This window comes from Megascapheus bottae, chromosome 10 (genome assembly GCF_031878675.1).
Source record: "Megascapheus bottae isolate mThoBot1 chromosome 10, mThoBot2.hap1, whole genome shotgun sequence".
Taxonomy (NCBI): Eukaryota; Metazoa; Chordata; class Mammalia; order Rodentia; family Geomyidae; genus Megascapheus; species Megascapheus bottae.
The window spans coordinates 42,167,106-42,189,249 of record NC_143518.1 but is presented as its reverse complement, the minus strand read 5'-3'; the positions used below and the strand labels follow the sequence as shown (position 1 = coordinate 42,189,249).

At 43.5% G+C, this 22,144-nt stretch overlaps 2 protein-coding genes across 4 annotated transcripts; both read left to right on the top strand.

Moving 5' to 3' along the window:
* The first annotated feature begins 2,336 nt into the window (after positions 1–2,336).
* On the top strand, positions 2,337–14,123 carry C10H1orf54 (chromosome 10 C1orf54 homolog). 3 transcript variants are annotated; one of them, XM_090341098.1, is made up of 6 exons: positions 2,338–2,455; positions 4,259–4,342; positions 7,057–7,115; positions 7,530–7,646; positions 13,279–13,377; positions 14,037–14,123. In XM_090341098.1, exons 1-5 carry the CDS (start codon positions 2,410–2,412, stop codon positions 13,372–13,374), a joined length of 402 nt encoding a protein of 133 aa, XP_090197224.1. In that variant the 5' UTR covers positions 2,338–2,409; the 3' UTR covers positions 13,375–13,377; positions 14,037–14,123. The 3 variants fall into 3 exon arrangements, with proteins under 3 accessions (XP_090197225.1, XP_090197224.1, XP_090197223.1); XM_090341097.1 differs by having other exon boundaries at positions 2,341–2,455; positions 13,276–13,377; XM_090341099.1 differs by lacking the exon at positions 13,279–13,377 and having other exon boundaries at positions 2,337–2,455.
* Positions 14,124–16,576: 2,453 nt separating this feature from the next.
* Positions 16,577–21,778, top strand: Ciart (circadian associated repressor of transcription). Its single transcript, XM_090341096.1, has 5 exons — positions 16,577–16,982; positions 17,119–17,194; positions 17,619–17,697; positions 18,107–18,218; positions 21,090–21,778. Exons 1-5 carry the CDS (start codon positions 16,620–16,622, stop codon positions 21,615–21,617), a joined length of 1,158 nt encoding a protein of 385 aa, XP_090197222.1. The 5' UTR covers positions 16,577–16,619; the 3' UTR covers positions 21,618–21,778.
* Positions 21,779–22,144: the final 366 nt, after the last annotated feature.

Sequence of the window (22,144 nt, the reverse complement as noted above, 5' to 3'; positions counted from 1 at the left end):
AGATGGGATCACTGATTCTAGAGATCCTGTCGTTATTATGTGGGGAAGGGTGATAGCAATCCTACCTCTTCGTGAAGGTCTACAGAAAGGGGAAGATCCTGTTGAATCTAAGAGACAAATAAAAAAAGACATTACAGGATAGGAGGTGCAGGGAGATAGGGACGGGCATTGTTCTGACTTGAATAAGAGGAAATGGGCTAGAGCTGCTACCAAAGGGATGAAAGTTGAGACTTAAAAAATAGGAACAAGCTAGTATAGTAAACATGGAACACAGAGTGTCTCCAGTGAGGTCTTTATAATCTAGAGTAACTGAATTAGAGAGAAGCAACAGGAGCCTGGAGAGAAACGATAGGAAGATGTTTAGAAGAAATTCAGGAGTAAAAAAGCCATTATAGCGATGGGAAAATGACACACATTCTTCCCCTCCCCCCCAGTTCCTTTTATGTCATACTTCCTTTATTTATTTTCTGAAAAGTGAACTGCAGTAGTGTCCTTTCCTCTGACTGAGGAGAGAGATTCTATATTAGAATGAAAGGAAGTTACAGTAGGAGAGGAGGGTATGGTTACTTCATTTCAATGGGGACAAGTTGGTCCATATCAGAGAAGTACTTCTAGGACTGAAACGTGAGAGAATCTGGAATATTGAAATAAATTCAAAGTTAAAAATAAACCAAGAGGGCCGGGAGTGTGGCCTAGTGGTTAAAGTGCTTGCCTAGCATGCATGAAGACCCGGGTTCGATTCCTCGGTACCACATACATAGAAAAAAGCCGGAAGTGGTGCTGAGGCTCAAGTGGTAGAGCTCTAGCCTTGAGAAAGTCCAAGGACAGTGCTCAGGCCCTGAGCTCAAGTCCAGGACTGGCAAAAAAAAAAAAAAAAAAAAAAAACAAAACAAGAACAAGACAAACTATAGAAATTGTTTTTTAATAGAATCAGACTTTATGAAAGTGCTTTCTCATCCAATGCATATAATATATTCTACCTTTTTACAGGAAATTATGGAAAGAATCTGAGAAATCAATTTTCACAGAAAGACCAAGCAGATGTTTCTCCAGTAAGGTTGACAGAATGGAAGCATCCTGGCCAGTGCTCAAGACTCCAGTGTGACCTGCTTCTTAGCTCAGCAGGCAGAGTCAGGGGGAGTAGAGAAAAGACAACTCATGTTTCTGTTTCCCTGTTAGCAGAGCAGCTAACAGCTGCAGAGAGCAGACTTTAAACTTTGTTCATGAGTGGCTCCACAGAGACTTACGCAGTGCTTTGCTTACTGTAGATGTTGAGCAGGCATTATTTGGGGTGTATGTGTGTGTGTGTGTGTGTGTGTGTGTGTGTGTGTGTTCTTTTCATATACCCTTTCCTGTAAGCTGAAAGGCTTAGCTAACTGGTCTGAGCACACTGTGCCTAGCACGTATGTTACTATTTCTGAATTGAGTTGAATTGAATGAAAAAACTGCGGGCTTAAAGGGAAAGCCAAATCATTGAAAAAGGGGAGGGGGGTAGAGGGAGGGGAGATGGTACCTGTCACTAGAAAAGAGGAAAGATACTATTAATTCCTCTTTTATTCTTTCCTAGTTCCAGAAAGTTGAGAAAAACAGGTGAAGTAAGAATAGTACTGACTATAGAGGAAGTAACTAGCCTTGGCAGATTTTTACCAGCAGCAACACAGTAGGTGCTTTGAGAGTCACAGAGTGATGGGCCTCCTGTCTTGATCCTCTGCCAACATGGGCAGAGGAGAGGGACTATTTTCAGTCAGGAACAAATGCTTACCCCTTCCTCCATGATCAAAGAGGCTATGTTTAAGCCTTAGAAAGCCAGGCAACTCAGGCTGGGAGTTTGGCCTAGTGGTAGTTTTCCAGGCATGCACGAAGACCCAGGTTCGATTCCTTGGTACCAAATACATAGAAAAAAGCCGGAAGTGGTGCTGAGGCTCAAGTGGTAGAACTCTACCCTTGAGAAAGTCCAAGGACAGTGCTCAGGCCCTGAGCTCAAGCCCAGGATTGGGGGGGGGGGGAAAGCCAGGCAATTCTGGATAGTGATGCTAGAGCAAGAGGAAGAAAGAATGAGCTTTTTGTTTGTTTTTATTTTTGGTGTTTTGTTTTTGTTTTTGTTTTTTCCAGAACTGAGAACAACAAGAAAAGCTGAGGAAAGACTTCTTGGTTGATTTGGGTAGCAGCATTAGGAGTCCTGAATAGACCTAATGGAGTTAGCATCGAAACTGACTTTTGCCTCTCTCAATCCAGGCAGTTCTGAAGAAGGAAGACTGGTAGTAACTTATGTTCTTGTCAGCAAGTAGGCGGGGAATTCTGGTCCCCAGAGAAAATAAGAGCTTTAGAGAAGCACAGGAGGCGGGGTGAGTTTGGTGGGAAATTGTAATTTCCTCTTTTTACTTTCACAGGGATAATACCAAGTCCAGAATGGATGTCTTCTTTTTAGCCATCCTTGTGGTGCCACTTATCTTGGGTAAGTCTACATCTTTCCCTGAGCTTTTGAGTCAGATTTCCTACCATAAGTAGGGTGGGGAGAGAACAGAATATTGAGGAGACTCAGTCGGAAGTGCATTCCAGTGTGTGCAATAGAGGTTAAAGCCTTCTCATGCCTCCTCGATCTGTGCCAGAGCTCAGAAATGGGGGCAGAGCAGAGAAACCAAAGGGGAAGCCAGGAAACTGGAAGGAAAACAGAGTCCTCCTGTCAAAGAAGTGAAGGCTCATAGGTTCTTTCTTTTTTTTTTTCCTCCCAGTCCTGAGGCTTGAACTCAGGGTCTGGACACTGTCCTTAGGCTTTTTCAAGGCTAGAGCTCTACCATTTGAGCCACAGCACACCATTTTGGCTTTTTTCTGTGTATGTGGTACTGAGGAATCGAACTCAGGTCTTTGTGCATGCTAGGCAAGCACTCTGCCCAAGGGAAAGTGTTTAGCAAGACTGAACTCAATTTTCTGTTACAGGGAAGTTGAAAAAGACAGAGGCCAGCCAGCATGAGAATGATAGGAAAGACAGACTGTTGGAAGTTGGATCAGTCTGAAACTAGTGAAGGAAAACAGGGTATCCCAGAGAGTGTGGGGGGGAGGGTGGAAGGGGAATTTTTTTCATATTTTTATTGTAATTAATAGAAGGGTTACAGTTATATTCTCCAGATAGAAGGAGCATTATTTCATACACATTGATACCCTTCTCATATTTTTTTTTTTTTCTTGCCAGTCCTGGGCTTGAGCTCAGGGCCTGAGCACTGTCCTTGGACTTTCTCAAGGCTAGAGCTCTACCACTTGAGCCTCAGCACCACTTCCGGCTTTTTTTCTATGTATGTGGTACCGAGGAATCGAACCCGGGTGTTCATGCATGCTAGGCAAGCACTTTAACCACTAGGCCAAACTCCCGGCCCCCCTTCTCATGTTTTTGTCCCCATTTTCCTCCCCTACCCCCTCTCTTCATCTTGTTTTCCCCCTTCCCTTTCCTATTTCAAATAAACTGAAAGAATTTTATTAGTAAAAACCTAGATGTGAATTGGACTCTAGCATAGTGGAAAAACTGGTTGTCTTCAGGATCAGGGTCCCAAGAGTAGCTTGGCGCCTTCCCTCCTTTGTTTCCCAGTCTGCCAGGTGTCTCCCATTGTTTTCCTTTCCTTGAGATTCTTATGTCATTAGCTTGGGGCTGGAGGGAGAGCATTCAAGAAGCTCAGAGAAGTGCTTAGCAGGAGACCTGACATTCTGGATTCAATCATCAAAGCCACATACTTTTAGTTTCAGCAGGGAAGAAAAACTAATGGTGATGTTTCATTTAGTCCAGCTGACTCATTTTAAGAAAATGGATGTTAGCCCGCTCATTACTGGTTATCAGTGAAGCTGGGATTAAAGTCCAAATCTAAAAAGTCTGTGAGCGTGAGTTATTTATGAAAGACACTGACAAGAGAGGCTCTCACAAATACAGTAGATTCTGAAGCACACTGATTAGAAGAGTTGATGTTCTTAGTTTCTATTTCTATCTTCTTCCTACTTTTTTTGGGGGGAGGGAGGATTCAGCTCTCCCTTTGGGTTTTTATTGTATGTACACGGATTTGTTTTCTGTCTAAGAAGTTCCTGGGTTGAAAGGGCATAGAGTATACTGGCCTAATTCTAAACCAGGAGCCTAGGATATTGTAAGCTATGGAGGCTGAGAGATATGATTCTTGGAAACAAAACAGAAGGAAAACTAGTAGAGCTAGAACCAGCTCCCTGTGTCCTTGTATCCCAGCTATCCGTTGATTTATCATCCTTGCTCCCTTCCCTATAGGGCAAGAATATGAAGACGAAGAAGGACTGGGAGAGATAGAGTATTATCAGGTGATATATTATTACACAGTCACTCCTAATTATGGTGAGTATGTGAAACGCTCTGACCTTTAGTGGGCGGAGACTTTAGCTCTTAGATTGTTCTTCATTTTGCAACACATCAACTGAGTCAGAGAAATCTAGCCATCAACACAAACTGTCAAGACTCATGATATTATTACTCAAGCTAGTGATTTTTTTTTTTAATTTTTGAGGTACTGAACTTTGAATCCAAGGCCTTATACATACTTAGTAAGTGTTCTATGGCTTGTGCCATGTCCCCAGGACTCTATTTTTTTGGGGGGGGCGGTACTAGGGAATGAATTTAGGACCTCTGGCTTGCTAGGCAGATGCTATACCACTCCAGCCACAAGTCCAACTCCCTTTTTGCCTTGGGTGCCAGTCCTAGAGCACCAGGGCATTGTCTCTGAGCTTGTTGAACCACAACTCTACTACTGGCTTTTTTTTTTTTTTTTTTTTTTTTTGCCAGTCCTGGGCTTGAGCTCAGGGCCTGAACACTGTCCTTGGACTTTCTCAAGGCTAGAGCTCTACCACTTGAGCCTCAGCACCACTTCTGGCTTTTTTCTATGTATGTGGTACCGAGGAATCGAACCCGGGTGTTCATGCATGCTAGGCAAGCACTTTAACCACTAGGCCAAACTCCCGGTCCTACTACTGGCTTTTTAGGTGGTTAATTGGACATATGAATATCATGGACTTTTTTTTTTTTGCCAGTCCTGGGCTTAAGCTCAGGGCTTGAGCACTGTCCTTGGACTTTCTCAAGGCTAGAGCTCTACCACTTGAGCCTCAGCACCACGTCCAGCTTTTTCTAAGTATGTGGTACCAAGGAATCGAACCCGGGTCTTCGTGCATGCTAGGCAAGCACTCTACCACTAGGCCAAACTCCCAGCCCCTCATGGACTTTCTTGACCTGGGCTAGCTTCAAACTACCATCCTTAGAGTTCAGCCTCCCGAGTAGCAAGGATTATAGGTATGAACCTCTGGTGCCTGGATGCCTTGGTTATTTTTTATTATTTATTTATCTTTTGCCTTGGTTATTTTTTTTATAATTTTTTATTGTAATTAATAAAAGGGTTACATGATATTTGCCAGATAGAAGGTGCATTAATTCACATACATTGATACCCTTTCACATGTCTTGGTACCCATCACCCTCCCCCCACCCACCACCCACCCCCTTGGTTATTTTTAAGATAAGGTTTGCTTTATGCCTGGTAACTTTGTGTCACTGAGGATAACAGGTATGCACCATCACACTCAGCTATTGTTTGAGATAGAGTCTTGTAAATTTTCACTCCCTGACAGGTTTCAAACCCCTTCTGTTCACTTACCAAATAACTAGTATTCCAGGCTTGCATCACCTTACTCAGAAAATATTTTGTTATGTTTATATTTTATAAAATTTGCCCTATTTAGACTCAAACTCAAGATTCTCCTGCTTCCACTTCTTAAGTAGCTAGGATTACAGGTATATGCCACTATACCTGGCTTACCTAGTGATTTTTAATTATTTGGAAAATGGTTACTAATTTTGGAAATTTTGCATTCTATAACTTATTTTATGTCCCAGGTTAAAAATATGAATACAGGGGCCAGGAGTTTGGCCTAGTGGTAGAGTGCTTGGCAAGCATGCACGGAGACCTGGGTTCAATTCCTCAGTACCACATGCATAGAAAAAAGCTGAGGCTCAAGTGGTAGAGCTCTAGCCTTGAGAAAGTCCAAGGACAGGGCTCAGGCCCTGAGCTCAAGCCCAGGACTGGCAAAAAAAAAAAAAAAAAAAATACACACACACACACACACAACATACAAGTCCTGGGGTTTGAATTCAGAGATTCAGAGCCTGGGCACTGTCCTTGAGCTTTCTCAAGACTAGTGCTTTACCACTTGAACCATAGCACCACTTCCAGTTTTTTCTGTGTATGTGGTTCCAAGGAATTGAACTCAGGGCTTTGTGCATGCTAGGCAAGCATTCTATGGCTATGTCACACTCCCAGCTCATGTTTTTTTTTTTTTTTAGATTTTATTAACACTGATTTTTACATCATATTTCAAATGTTATGGTTAACAAGTATTCAAGAAAGGAATCTCCATATGCAATCACTGGCACATAGATTTTAGAATATAATTAAAATTAAGCTAAGAGCTTGTATGTCATAGTTACATACCAATCTATATAACATTATATAGGGTATATATCCCATCATAGATTTTTATGTCTGTGTAGTTATGTTTATATCTCCAAGACTGTGTCAATAACCTTGGGTACCCAAATACTGAGTCATCGCTCTTGTACTGTTTGGATCTAATATCCATATATCAAGGAAACCATGCACCTTTTGTTCCTTTGGTCTTGTCTTATCTCAGTCATCATGATTTGCTTTACTTTCATCCACTTCCCAGAGAATGCCATTATTTTATCTTGTCTGTTGGCTATGTAGAATTCCGTTGTATATATGTACCACATTTTTTTTATCAATTGATCTGTAGTGGGGGCATCTGGGTTGTTTCCATTGCTTGGCTATTGTGAATAGTGCAGCAATGAACATGGCTGTACAGGAGTCTTTATATCCTGGGTCCAGCCCCCATTTTAAACAAAGTAAATTACAAGTGGATTATACCAATAAATTTTACATCTTGAGTTATTTGGATTATTCTGAGCAATGTTTCATATTACTCTGGATATAGAGTTGCCTTTATCCTTTTTTTTTTTTAACAACAAATTGTTTTTCTCCTTTCTAGATGACTTTAATTTAAGTTTTACCCTTGACTACTCCATGTTTGAATCCGAGGACAGGTTGGTGAGTGACTTCTATATTTATGAGGGTCAGAATAAGTAATATTCAAAAAGAAAAAGAAAGTGGACAATGTTGACCTGTAACTGATTAACAAAAAAGAAAAGTGAGTAGACAGGAAAACACCTAGGAAATGAGTCCCAAGATAGACTTGTAACCATACCTGGGAAGAAGGAAGCCAGAACCAATCAGGTTAACTAAGATACTAAGATAGAGGGGTGGCCAAGAAACTTGTAGGATGGAAGTGCACAGCAGGGCAAATCCCTAAGCTTAAGTCTATGCAGGAGTGGGTCAGGGAAGAGGCTGCTGATGAAGGCAGAGGTGGTGAAGGGAAGAACTCTCAACAGAAAATCTGTGGGAATGCCGGAATGTTGGATGGTGATGGTAATTGTGTGTTTCCCAATTCTGTTCTGAGGGCAGAATAGATTGGATAAAAAGGTAACAACGCAAGCAACAGAGACTACTACCATTAGTCCTGAAACAGAACATACAGACACCCAGGAACCTGTAACCACAAAAAAAACAACAATGGAATCAGTGAGTTGAATGGGGATAAGGGTGGGGAAGGGTGAGACCCCAAAAAGATCCTAGGGCTGGTGACATGGAGTAAACAAAGCTGAAATACCAGGCTTTGGTGGAGGGGAGACCCAAACGGTTAATACCACAATGCAGGTGTTCATCTAAACCTGGCCAACACATTTCTCACTGGGAAGATTCGTGGTTAAGTTTCAGTTCAGTAAAATTCAGTGTGTATATAACTTATGTTTAAGGCTTCTAAGAATGCTGATGTTGATAGAAAAGAAATCTAGGAGTTTGTTACTGCCAAGGAATTTTTTTTAAGAAGTCATAACTTAAAATATTTTTAGTCAATGAACACATTTTCAATATTCTTTAGTCATTTTTATATTTTTCACAAGATCCAAAGTGATACCAATTTTGAAGCATTTTCAAATTTTGCTAAATAGTTTGTGACACCTCACTCTTGTAAAATTATCAAAAATTTTTACATAAATTTTTTCACATAAGAATGTTTACATCAAGAATGAACATTATCACCACAAAATAAAGTATATAGTTTTACCCCCAAATTATATCAAACTATACTTCAAATAAAAGTTGCATTTATCACTACATCTCAAACATATATGTAAACTATTATCTAAATGCTTTTGCTCATATTTTATGTATGACATTATAAGATACCCTCATCTTTATTTTATTTGAAATACCAAAACTATACTATTTTTCAAATATAAATTATTTTACAGAGTGTCAAGTATTCATAGTCATACTACATTTGAGTTGTAGTATAAATACATTTCAAATGGTTTGTTCTTTGCAATTCTTGGTGGGTGAATTTCTTTCCTTGGAAGATTAAGTTTAGTTCATGGGTATGTTTCTGAATTATTTCTATAAGGTATGAGCACTTGGCAAGGATTACAAAAAAAGGATATGAAGAAAATGAAATAATCTATAATTTGAAAGCTGAGTGAAAAGCATTCGAATCATTACATTAAAAAAACAGTAAAAAGTGTCTCATATTTTCTTAACTGTACTAGGTTAATATTTAGGGATTTTAAAATATTTTAAAATATTTAAAAAATATTTACATTTATGAACTACTTAGAACAAAAATTAAAAGGTATGTTACCATGTTAAATTAAATGATATAGGCAAGTGTCTTAGCCAGTGTTGGACAGGGTAGAATAGTCTCAAAAGTTTTAGGAGGTGATTTTGCTTGTGTTCTCTCTTTCTCTCTCTTTGTGTTCTCTCTCTCTCTCTCTTCCTTTCTTTTGTGTCAGTACTGGGACTTGAATTCAAGGCCTGGGCACTATACCTGAGCTTGAGCTTGAGCCAAACCTCCACTTCTGGATTTTTTTGAGTAGTTGATTGGAGATGAGGATCTCATGGACTTTTACTGCCCAAGCTGGCTTTGAACTGCAGTTCTCAGATCTTAGCCTCTTGAGGTAGGATTACAAGTGTAAACCATCAGTGTCCAGTGGTTTAGACACAACTTGAAGAATAAGTCATTTTTTGGTTGGTGAAAAGCTATGAAGGCAATTAGAAGATAATTAAAGAAATTAAAGATAGATATAACTGAGTGACTAGAACAAGCACAGTGTGTTTAATGAATAGGGTAAGATTAAAGAAAGGAATCTATACAGAGGAATAGTAAAAATTAAAAGAGGGCATAGGGTCATATCATGATTTCTAGGCCAACTGGAGCTACATAGTGAGATCTTGTCTTAAAAAAAATTATGAGGCCGGGAGTTTGGCCTAGTGGTTAAAGTGCTTGCCTAGCATGCATGGAGACCCAGGTTTGATTCCTTGGTACCACATATATAGAAAAAAAGCCGGAAGTGGTGCTGAGGCTCAAGTGGTAGAGTTCTAGCCTTGAGAAAGTCCAAGGACAGTGCTCAGGCCCTGAGCTCAAGCCCAGGACTGGCAAAAAAAAAAAAAAAAAAATTATGAGACTTCTGAGCTGGGCACAGTGGCACATGCCTATAATCCTAGCTACTCAGGAGGCTGAGATCTGAAGATCTCAGGTTCAAAGCCAGCCTGGGCACTAAAGACCATGAGACTCTTATCTCCAATTAACCACTAGAAAATGGAGAGTGGCGCTGTGGCTCAGGGTAGGGTGGTAGCCTTGAGCTGAAGAGCTCAGGGACAATGCCCAGGCCCAAAGTTCAAGTCCCATAACCCACACAAAAAAATTATAAGACTTCTATATTTGCTTAGTAGTATCACATATGGTAAAATGGGTTAAATTATAGTCTGAAATATCAGACTAAAGTTTGGATTTCTTTTTTCCCACTCCTAGAATTTGAACTCAGGGCCTGAGCACTGTCCTTCAGCTTTTTTCTCAAGGCTAGTCTGCCACTTGAGCCACAGTACCATTTCTACCTTTTTTTTTTTCTTTTCTTCCCATTTTCTAGAGGTTAACTGGAGATATGAGTCTCAGGTCCTTTTGTGCCAGGGCTGGCTTTGAACCTTGATCCTCAGATCTCAGCCTCCTGAGTAGCTAGGATTACAGGCGTGAGCCACCACGCCTAGCTCTCCAGCTTTTTTTTTTTTTTTTTTTGCTAGTCGTGGAGCTTGTAGGGGCCTGAACAGTCCTTGGACTTTTCTCAAGGCTAGAGCTCTACCACTTGAGCCTCAGCACCACTTCTGGCTTTTTGCTATGTATGTGGGGTACCGAGGAATCGAACCCGGGTCTTCATGCATGCTAGGCAAGCACTCTACCACTAGGCCAAACTCCTGGCCCCATCAGTGAGATTCTTATCTCCAATTAAAATCAGGAAATGGAGGCGTGGTTTTAAGTGGCAGAGTCATAGCCTTGAGCACAAAAGCTCAACCCTGAGTTCAAGTCCCATGATGGACACACACACACACACACACACACACACACACACTGCAATATAGTAGAGAAGGATTCGTGAGATTTGTATTGTTCCAGGAATAATCTGTTAAAGTCATGGACTAAGGAAGTAAAGCTAGGAAGAGAGGAGTAAAGTAATTACTATTTTTGGCAGAATATGCTTTGACTCAGTGATAATTTCATATAAGGAATGAGGAGACAGTTAATGTAACATAAGTTTTAATTATTTTGGGGAAGATGGTTAACCAAAATAGGAACTATAGGAGGCCAGGTGGTTTAGAAGGGAAGTTAAATTTGGCATTGGCCAAGCTGAATTTGTGTTGACAGCCCTATAAGGGTGTCCTAAAGGCAGCAGAACTAGGTCAGGTAGAGTTCCAAGTGCAAAGGCACAGTTGGGAAAGAAATGAGCTCAACAGAGCAGTACATACAGATCATGAAAACCTCAGGCTGTCATTCATAAAAAGAGGAAGGGTCAACCAGGGAAACGTAGGATGACTGGAGAAGGAAGCAGTTTGTACTGTAGGGTTGAGGAGAGAAAGCTTAAGGTAATCAAAAGCTAGGGGCAGGGAGCAGAGCCTAGTGGTAGAGTGCTGGCTTAGCATGCATGAAGCCCTGGGTTTGATTAGTCAGTACTACCTACTCAAAAAAAGTCAGAAGTGGCACTGTGGCTCAAGCCTCAGAACACCAGCCTTGAGCAAAAAGTGTCCAAGTACAGTGCACAGGTCCTGAGTTCAAGCCCCAGGACAGGCAAAAAAATTTTTTTAATAAAATTTAAAAAAAAATCCAAAGCTACCCAGAGTCAATGGACTAGGAATCCTTCAGTAATTCCCAATGAATGATTAAAGAAAGTTAGATTTTGTGGAGTTCAAAAACCTATGATGGGCTGGGAGCATTGCCTAGTGGTAGAGTGCTTGCCTAACATGCATAAAGCCCTGGGTTCAATTCCTCTGTACCACATACACAGAAAAAGCCAGTAGTGGTGCAGTGGCTCAAGTGGTATAAAGCCTAAGGACAGTGCCCAGGCATTGAGTTCAAGCCCCAGGGCTGGCAAAAAGACAAACAATGAGCCAGTTGAGATAGCACGACATCTGAAAGGTGGAGACTGGAGTATCTCAAGTTCAGAGTCATTATACTGTTTCAAAAAACCTAGAAGCTAACCTGTGGAAATTTCCCAATGAAATCCCCTTATATAATTAATGCATGCTGAAGGGGGTTGGGGGTGGGAAGACAGGAAATTATCTCTGTGGTAAAGTGCTTAATCTGTACATGGCCCTGTGTTCCATTTGATGCCACAAAACAAAACAAAGAGGCTAGGAGTTTGGCCTAGTAGTAGAGTGCTTGCCTAACACACGAACACCCAGGCTCAATTCCTCAGTACCACATACATACAAAAAGTCAGAAGTGGTTCTGTGGCTCAAGCCCTAAGCCTTGAGAAAGTTTAAGGATAGCACCCAGGCCCTGCGTTCAAGCCCCAGGACTGGCAAAAAGAAAAAAGAAAAAAAAGAAGAAAGAAAGAGAACATGAAGGTTCTCTTTCACATACACCGCAAATATGGTGACCCAGGTATGGAAGGTATGGAGACAAGTAGAGACAGACCTATCTGAAAAACTTGATATGAAAAAAGACTAGCAGGGCCAGGAGTGTGGCCTAGTGGTAGAATGCTTGCCTAGCATGCACGAAGACCTGGGTTGGATTCCTAGGTACCACATAGGTAGAAAAAGCTGGAAATGGGGCTGTGACTCAAGTGGTAAAGCTCTAGCCTTGAGAAAGACGAAGGACAGCACTCAGGCCCTGAGTTCATGCCCTACAACTGGCAGAAGGAAAGGAAGAAAGAAAGAAAGAGAGAGAGAGGGAGGGAGGGAGAAGGAAGGAAGGAAGGAAGGAAGGAAGGAAGGAAGGAAGGAAGGAAAGAAGGAAGGCAGGCAGGCAAGCAGGCAGGCAGGCAGACAGACAGACTAGCAACAGGTGGACAACAGGAGCAAAGAACAGCCTGCATGTACTGCATGTAGTTGAACACAGATGGGAGGAGCCAGTAGAAATGGAAAGCAGAAGTCTGACAGTAAGGACAGATTTTTGTTTTTACAGTATGTAGGAGGTTTCCTATAGTCTGTAGGAACCACAACCTTGTGGGAAAGAGCTATGTCTTATTCTTACTCATATCCATCATATAGCACCTAGCAAATTGTCACACCTGTAATAGATTTTTTTTTTTTTTTTTTTTTTTTACCAGTCCTGGGCTTGAGCTCAGGAGCTCAGGGCTTGAACACTGTCCTTGAACTTTCTCAAGGCTAGAGCTCTACCACTTGAGCCTCAGCACCACTTCCGGCTTTTTTCTACATATGTGGTACCAAGGAATCGAACCCGGGTCTTCATGCATGCTAGGCAAGCACTTTAACCACTAGGCCAAACTCCCGGCCAGATTTTTTAAATTAGATATATGGCTAGGAACGTGGCTTAGTGGTAGAGTACTTGCCTCGCATGCATGAAGCCCCAGGTTCATGAAAAAGCTGGAAGTGGTGCTGTGGCTCACGTGGTAGAATGCTAGCACAGAGAGGCTTAGGCACGAGCCCAAGCCCCTCTGAGTTCAAGTCCCAAGACCAGAAAGAAATATTTAGATAAGGGTATTGAATTGAGAGCTTTATAGTGATGGGGAGGAGAGCTAGATCTCTTCTGGGACCAGAGTGAAGGAAGACAAGCTTGATGTAAAGAGGTGTCTATCCTTTTGGAGGGGGAGTGAGAACCAGTAGGGTGACACTGGTCTATTGTGGGGGGATGTCTATATTTTAGCAGAGTCCAGACCTGAATGATGCTGTATCCAGTCTGCAGAGTCCTGTTTCCTTTCTCCTGTCCTGGGCCCTCCTACAGGGGGGGATGTATTTCATGTAGAAGGTGAGAGTACAGCCACTGGACTTGGGGGGAGTCTATGACTAGCATTTCCAGCCTTGTTACTTCTCAGCTGCTTAATGAAAGAAGAATAATCACATTTAGCGGCGGGGGGCGTGGGAGGAGAATCTCTTTATTATCTAATCTTAAAGAAGTTTGGGAAATGTGAGAAAACTCAGTACTTTTTCTGAATTAAGAAGACTTCTGGATCTCCTAAAGCAGAAGCAAGTTGAATAGAGGAGCTTCTCCTGGCTTCCAGTATGCCTTGGGAAATCAGAGGTGGTTCTATTCTGGCTGGGTTTGAGGGCATGGCAGGTGTCAGAGGGCAAAATAGGCAGGGCTGATAATGTAGTAGAGTTAAGAGTCAAAGTTCAGAGTCACAAGTGGGTGGAGGTTTCTTATTATGGGAGAAACTGTGAGGGAAAGGAGGAGGCAAGAGGAAGCTGCAGTGTAAGAAATGTTCTATACTTAGTTATAGAACATTTAGCTAGAGGAGAAACGAATGAGAAATGGAGAGGACGGATTTTTCTCAAGAACTTAAAACATGGAATAAACCATAGTTCACAAAATATGCAGTCTGTGAACTATTTGCATAAAATTGGGACCCACAGAGAAGCTACATGGATTCCCTGATCTGTTTCTATTATTCACTCCCCCACTTTCAGTTCCCTTTTAGGTGAGAAAAAGCTGCTTTGACTCTTTGGATGAAGTTTTAGCAAGAAGATGGAAAATAAATTGTTTAAATGAAATAACTACTGTCTATTTGTTCATGAGGGTCTACTCTTAAATCACAACACTAAAGAAATCTCCAGGATTCAGGGGCAGGAAGAGGAGATTAGAGAGGGGGTTAGGACGTAAAAGATGAGAGAAAATTAAGGGCTGTGGATAAACCTAGAATTGTGTGCCAATTTGTACAACACCCACGGAAAACAAGTCTATGTATTGAGACATTATGTTGGGGAAAATAGGATAGAGATTTATAAACCCCTTTTTAAAATAAAATAAGATCACTAAACATATGAAAATGTTAGGCCTTGAAGTCATACTTGGGCTGGGAGTTTGGCCTAGCGGTAGAGAGCTTGCCTAGCATGCACAAAGCCGTGGGTTCGATTCCTTGGTACCACAGACACGGGAAAAGCTGGATGTGATGCTATGGCTCAAGTGAGAGAGTGCCAGCCTTGAGAAAGTTCAAGGACAGTGCCCAGGCCCTGAGTTCAAGACCCAGGACTGGCAAAATAAATAAAACATACTTAAAATAACTCACGCTTAACTCTCACGTCCTACTCATATTCTTGTCCAACAATGCACCTTTTGCCTTCAGTAACTGGGACAAGCATACACTTCTAATTTTGCTGTAATCCTTAAGCATCCAGTAGACTCGAATCAGAACTAGGCTGCCCCCTGGCGGCTCGCTCCACGTCAGGTCGCCCACAGGTCTTCTGGGCCCCGGAGCCCGGCTTCCTCTTCTCCCCACCGTGCTCTTCGAACACTGCAACGGATATCGAACAGTTTAAGCCTCTCCGTTATTGTTTGCGGCTTGCCAAATTTTAGTCTCGCCCTCGTCTCCCTTCAGACGAGAGCAAATAAAGGAACCGAAGCCGGACCACGCCATAACTGAGTTTTTCAAGAGATCTTACCCTGCTCTGACTTCACCCTGTGCTCAGAATCCGAGAACTCGGGGTCCGAAAAGCCCCGGCAGAAGCGAGGAACAACCGAGTTGGGCTTTGACCTCTAGAGTCTTGGCGGGCTGGCATCCGAGCCGGTAACGTGCGTGGCGGGTTATGTAAGGCGAGGGCCGGAGGAGCCGCCCCAGCGGGAGCCCGGGCGAGGACGCGGTGTTCCCGGCCGCCGTCCCCACCCTCCTCACCCCGCAGGGCCAGAGGCGCCCGACTTGGAGGAGAGGCGGGGAGGGTAAAACAGAGACCGGGGAGTCACGAGGGCCGGGCCGCCCAGATCAGGAGCCGACACACCGTGCCTCGCGTCCGTGCTCTCACACACACGTTGCAGACACAAGTCGCTGGCGGTTTCCACGTGTGGCGCTCGTGAGCGGAGGCGCTCGCAGAAGGGGGGCCGAAACCCCGAGAGGCGGCACCGGAGATCCCACGTCCCCAGACACGCGCCTCCAGTCGTGCGGCCAATCTCTCCAGCCTGGCGTCCCCCCAAGCATCCCCAGTCTATTTGAGGCCACGGGTTCCGCCCTTTTCCTCCCCTCTCACTCCCTTCCCTCCCCTCCCCCGCGTCTCACTCTTTTTGCAATCCTTCCTCCCCCTCCTCCCCTCCTTCATTACCGAGTCCTCTCCCGGAGCCGCATGTAAGGGCGGAGCCCAGAACGCTTTCCTTCCAGCCAATCATCACCTGGCTGCTTCCCTATTGGCCGAGCCCCCGTGCGCCGTAGCCAATGGCTTGCGAACTTCTGTATGGAGAGTCAAGTGTTACCGGCTAAGCAACCAATGGGAGCGCGAGATCTGTGTACGCAGGGGGAGGCACGTGCCGGGCCGCACGTGTCTGGGAGGGGGTTGGGGCGGGACCCACGGTGAGGGAGGCGGAGGCGGGTAGACCCGACTGGGTGAGACTGCCTGAGGAGAGCTGCTGGAAACTGAGCCCGACGCGAGCGGATCGCCACAAGTAAGGAGACTTGGGGGGCCGAGAGCCGTGGGGGAGGACTGCATCCAGAAGCAGTGGGTTCGGAGGAGCACACACGGATTTCAGTTTTAGGAGGGATTGCATCACCTGGCTGGAGGCGAACCCGGGGATACCAGCGCAGAGATCTTGATCCTGAGAGACGGGAAGAGGGGCGCCCAGGCCCGGCAGGGTGGGGCGGTGAAGAGGTAGGTTGCCGGCTGCGGGTTTACCGCTGGCCGGTGGTTTGATCTCGGGTCGGGCTGGAGAGGAGCTGAGGGAAACTGGGCGAATGGGAAGGTGTCAATTCAGGTATCTACTGATTCAAAGGGGGGAAAAAAAATCAGACGCTTGTGCCAGGCCAAGAGCTGCTCTGCAGAAGCTAGAAATCAGTACCAGATTGTTTTTTTTTTTTTTTAATGTAAGGGGGTGGGGGGTAATGTGGGTTGTTTTTTTTTATTGCTATGGGGACAGAAAATGGGGATGTTAATCCCGTACAGCGCACTCTGTCTCCCAGTCCATTTTCAAATCCTTACGCTTTGGTTTCAAACTCCCCTCGCTTTGCTCTTCCGTTGCAGGTTCGGATCTTTGGGTACTACAGGAGCTACTCTCCAGCCCCTTCTGGACCTATGGATTCCCCATCTAGCGTTTCTTCTTATTCCTCCTACTCTCTCTCTCCTTTTTCCACCTCCCCAGTGAACAGTGACTTTGGCTTCCCCTCCGATAGTGAGAGGGAGGACAAGGGAGTCCCTGGGCCCAGGCCAGACACTTTTGGGCAGAGGGGAGGTTCCCGGCCCAGTCCGGGACCTATCCGATTCAGACATCGTACCAAGGTTTCCAGTAACCAACATACAACATCTCACCTGGAACAGCAAGGCTTGGCTTCTCCTATGTCAGGATCAGGAGTCAAAAGATCAAGATCTGGTGAATTGGAAACACATCTGGACACCCAGATTTGTACCACAGAGGGAGACCTTCTCTTTGCTCAGAAGGTAAGACAAAGCAGGAAAAGGAGACACTGCTGCAGTGTCTAGCCACCTAATTTGATTGGTTGATAAAGTAAGAATCATTACTACTGGAATGGGCAGTTCTTACTTTTGTTAGAACCTTTGTGCTGTTTCTCTACAGTGTAAAGAGCTCCAAGGATTCATACGCCCCCTCACGGACCTACTGAATGGGCTGAAGATGGGCCGCTATGAGAGAGGCAATTATTTGATTAGTTATTTTTTTCTGGGCTCTTACCCAAGAGAGCCTTTACCCTTGTGTCTATATATCTACTTTTGTCAGTTTGACATCTCTGGATATTTTTCTGTCTTTTTCAAATCTCTCCTCCCCCTTCCTCTTTCACCCTCCCTCCCCATTTCTCTCTGTCCCTCTTAGTAAGGGTTTGAAGTCAAGGCCTAATACTTGCTAAGCAAGTACCCTATCACTCCAGCCACTCCTTCAGCCTGCATGGGGTGGGGTTGAGGGGGAGATGATTTTAAGTCTTTGGGGCTAGAATTATTCTTTTTGTTGCCTTAGTATCTTCTTTAGGTTTTAAGTTAGGTTTTAATCAGTTTTAGTACTTTTCCTGCTTCCTTATCTGATCATCTTGGATTGCAAACCTTACCCTTTTTTTCTTCATGCAGGATTGAGCAGCTTCCAGCAGAGTGTGGCAATGGATAGGATCCAGCGGATTGTAGGTGTTTTGCAGAAGCCTCAGATGGGGTAAGTCCCCCTAGTTCTTTCCTCAATGCCTCATAAAAGGAAAGCTGTAAAATCATGTTTTATCTTTTTTTGGGGGGGGAGGGTCATGGGGCTTGATCTGGGCCTGGACGCTGTCCCTGAGCTTTTCAGCTCAAGGCTACCGCCCTACCCCTGGGCCTGGGCGTTGTCCCTGAGCTCTTCAGCTCAGGGCTACCACCCTATCGCTTGAGCCAAACCCCACTTCCAGTTTTCTAGAGGTTAATTGGAGATGAGAGTTTCTGGTTCTTTTGTGCCCAGGCTGGCTTTGAACCTTGATCCTCAGATCTTAGTCTCCTGTATAGCTAGGATTACAATTGTGAGCCACTGTGCCCAGCTGTTTTGTTTTGTTTTCTTCATACTTAATGATTTTCTTAAAATGTCCATTTCATAGGGAACGTTATCTAGGAACTCTGCTACAAGTTGAAGGGATGTTAAAGACTTGGTTTCCTCATATAGCTGCCCAGAAGTCATCACTGAGAAGCAGCAGGCATCAGAAGACTAAGGTAAGAATTTAAAAACCAGAGGCAGAGGTAAAAGAGTTATCCAATGTTGGGATATGTGCTCCACCCCTCATTTTCTCTGATCTTCCTCACAAGTTTCTTTGAGGAAAGGAAAGGAATGCCCAAATCTCCTTCATTGTCTTGATTTCTAGATTTGTTTTTATTTTGTCTCCTAGTTTCTGTTGTTGTTGTTCTGTTCTGTTTGGATACCTGGTGTACAACTCCATGAAGTTTAATTCTATCCCTCATGTTGTAGCTAGATAGAGAAGACTTTTTTTTAACCTGGCCAAAAGATTCCTGAAGGAAGATGCCTCAGCTTTCTTCTGTTGCCCCTAAAATTTTTTCTTTCTCCATCTTTTTCACTCCTGTCCAAGTATCTCTACTGCATTTCAAGGACTGATCATGAGAGATAAATCACTAAGAGTGAGGGAGAGGGGCATTCATGAGACATGTAAAGGGAGTAGCATCAGATAGATTCTTAAACCTGATTTTCAGATGACCTATTTTCTGTGCCTTCTAATAATAGGATATTGACATGGAATTAAGGAAATGGGGAAAGCAGGGAGCTTCTGGAACGTGATAACTTATCCTTTAGTCAAACACACAGTTTAATGCTGTGAAAGTAACTGGTTAAAAAATAAGCTAAGTATGTACTGCACTGGCAGAACACTTATATGAGACCCTGGGTTCAATCCCTAGCATGCCAAAAAAAAATTAAAACCAGTACTCAGGAGGCTGAGGCAGTAGGCAGTGGGATCACAAGTTTGGGGTTAGCCTGGACTGCATAGCAAGTTCCAAGCCAGCTTGAATTACATAGTGAGGCCTTAGCTTTAAAAAAAAAAAAAAAGCTCATCATAGAAAAATTAGAATTTAAACTACAGCCAGGCATGGTGGTATACTTCTGAAATCCATGTATTCAGGAGGCTGAGGCAGAAGATTCTCATATTGGAGCCCTGTATGCTTGCTTGCCATATATGTGCGTATATATATATATATATATATATATATGCATATATATATAGAGAGAGAGAGATAAATAGAGAGATAGAGAGAGAGAGAGCGAGAGAGAGATAGGTAGATAGATAGATAGATAGATAGATAGATAGATAGATAGATATGGGTTCTAGGATAGTTTGGGCTACATAATAAGACCCTGGGTCAAAAGCACAGAATTTTTAAAACTTTTTTTTGGGTAGGTCATTGGGCTTGAACCCTGGGCCTGGGTACTGTTCCTGAGCTCTTCAGTTCAAGGCTACTTACTGCCCTATCCCTTGAACCATGGGTCCACTTCCTGTTTCGTAGAGGTTAATTGGAGATAAGTCTCATGTTCTGTTTTTCTTTTTCAAGTCTTGAACTTAGGGTCTGGGCACTGTCTTTGGACACATTTTGCTCAAGGCTAGCACTCTGCCACTTGAGCCACAGAGCCACTTCCAGCTTTTTCTCTGTGTGGTAATGAGAAATTGAGCCCAAGTCTTCATGCACGATAGGCAAGCACTTTACCACTAGGCTCTGCTCCTGGCCCCAGTCTCACGTTCTTTAGTGCCCAGGCTGGCAGTCCTCAGATCTCAGCCTCCTGAGAAGCTAGGAGTACTGGTATGAGCCACTGCACCCAGCTTAAAACTTTTTTTTTTTTTTGTCTTTTCGTTTTTTGGTACTGGGAATAAATCCGGCACATTATACTTGCTGGGAGAGTGCTTTGCCTCTGAGCACATCCCATCATCTGCTCCACTAGTTGTCCCATAGTCCCATAGTTCTTTCTTTTCTTTCTTTCATTCTTTCCCTAGGGTCTGGGCACAGTCCCTAAGCCTCTTTGTGCTCAAGGCACAAAGGCACTGTTCTATCAGTTCCAGATTTGTGTGTGTGGGGGGGGGGTCATGGGGCTTGAACTCTGGGTCTGGGTGCTGTTCCTGAGCTTTCCAGCTCAAGGCTACCACCCTACCCCTGAGCCACAGCCCTACTTCTCTTTTCTAGTGATTAATTGGAGATAAGAATAAGAATCTCACATTCTTTTTTTTTTTTTTTTTTTTACCAGTCCTGGGCTTAAGCTTAGGGCCTGAGCACTGTCCTTGGGTTTTTTTTCAAGGCTAGAACTCTACCACTTGAGCCTCAGCACCACTTCTGGCTTTTCTTAAGTATGTGGTACCAAGGAATCGAACCCGGGTCTTCATGCATGCTAGGCAAGCACTCTACCACTAGGCCAAACTCCTGGCCCAAGAATCTCACATTTTTTAGTGCACAGGGTGGCTTTAAACAGTGATCCTCAGATCTCCATTCTAGATTTTTATGAATAGTTTATTGTAGATAAAAGGCTCATGGACTTTTTTGCCCAGACTGGCTTTGAACCATGATTCTTAGATCTCAGCTTTCTTAGCTAGGGTTACAGGCATGAGTCCAGAAGCATTTTGTTTTGTTTTGTTTTGTTTTTTTCTTGTGCATCCTGGGGCTTGAACTCTGGGCCTGGGTACTGTCCCTGAGCTTTTCAGCTCAAGGCTACCACCCTACCCCTGAGCCACATCCCCACTTCTCGTTTTCTAGTGATTAATTGGAGATAAGAGTCTCAGATTCTTTAGTGCCCAGGCTGGCTTTGAACTTTGATCCTCAGATCTCAGCCTCCTGAGTAGCATTTTATTTCTTAATAGTCAGTGCCTAATATGGTGTGTGGCTCATAGTAGGCCCTAAACTACTTGGTGAATATGTGATATTCCTAGACTAAAAGTTTTTATTTAATCATACTCTGGTAAGAATATATCTGTTACACAAAACCAAGATTTATTTGTATCTCAAACTTATTCCCAAGGAAATCAAAGGTCTAAGCAGGTAGATGGAGCTAATATAAAAGTTTTAAAATAAGTTTTTATTTTTCTCACTGTCTAGTATTTTCCCAGCCATCACAGAGATTCAACTGCTTCTTCTCCTGCCCTTCCCGTGGAGAAGATGGGTGAGACACAGCTAAGACATTTCATTTTGAAACCAAAGCAGCCGTGGCATGTTACAGAATGGCCAGCTATGAACCTCACCTGGATTCACACCACTCCAATTTGCAATCCCCCTCTTAACTCCCCAGGTACTATCTCCTTTAGCCATGGTCCCTTAGGCAGTGGAACCAGCGTTGGTGTCATTCTTCTCCTCCAACACGGAATGCAGCCTTTCGCCTACTCTGCCCCAACCACTCCAGTCCCACCCACTGCAGTGCCTCCTGTTGTTCCTGGTGATCTTAAGAAACAATCTGGAGAGGGGCCTCGATGTCACAGCTTGCCAGTAACTCTGTTATCAGATTGGAGCTGCACCCTCTCACCTCCTGGTCCACCTACCACATCCAGAGAGATGACTATGGGACAACTAGAGGAGCAGATGAGAAGCTCTCTGCCCATCGCTTCCAAGGCTCATCTCCTCAACCCCTAACCCAGGCTATGCACTTGGCCCATGTGATGGTGTAAATCTATGTGGGTTGTTTTTTTTGTTTTGTTTTGTTGTTTTTTTTTTTTTTTACTTTTAATGTATGTATTTGTGTCGAGGGAAGAGAAATCCTTTCTGATTAAAGAGTTGTATTTTTTTTTACTCTATCACTTCGTGATTGGAAATTTTCTGTCTCAAATATTAATCTTTATTTCTCTGAGCTGCAGAAAAGATGGGGTGAGAATGTTTGGAAACATGAATTCCACCAAGAGTTTGGATGGGACACCATAAATCCTAAGAGAGAGGTAAAGGGACTCTTGCTATCATTTTTCTAGTGAGTATCTTTGGAATGGTTATAGGATTGCATTGAGTTTATTTTTGTTGTTGTTGTTGTTTAGATTCAGATTAGTATCTTTCCTTTTGTGTGTCTTCATATAATCTAGCTAGCCCAGACTAGCAGGTTCTTCTGCTCTGAGATAGCTCTTTGCTTTGAGAAGAGGTGTTGAAGTTTGTGAACATTGTAGCCTGCTGCT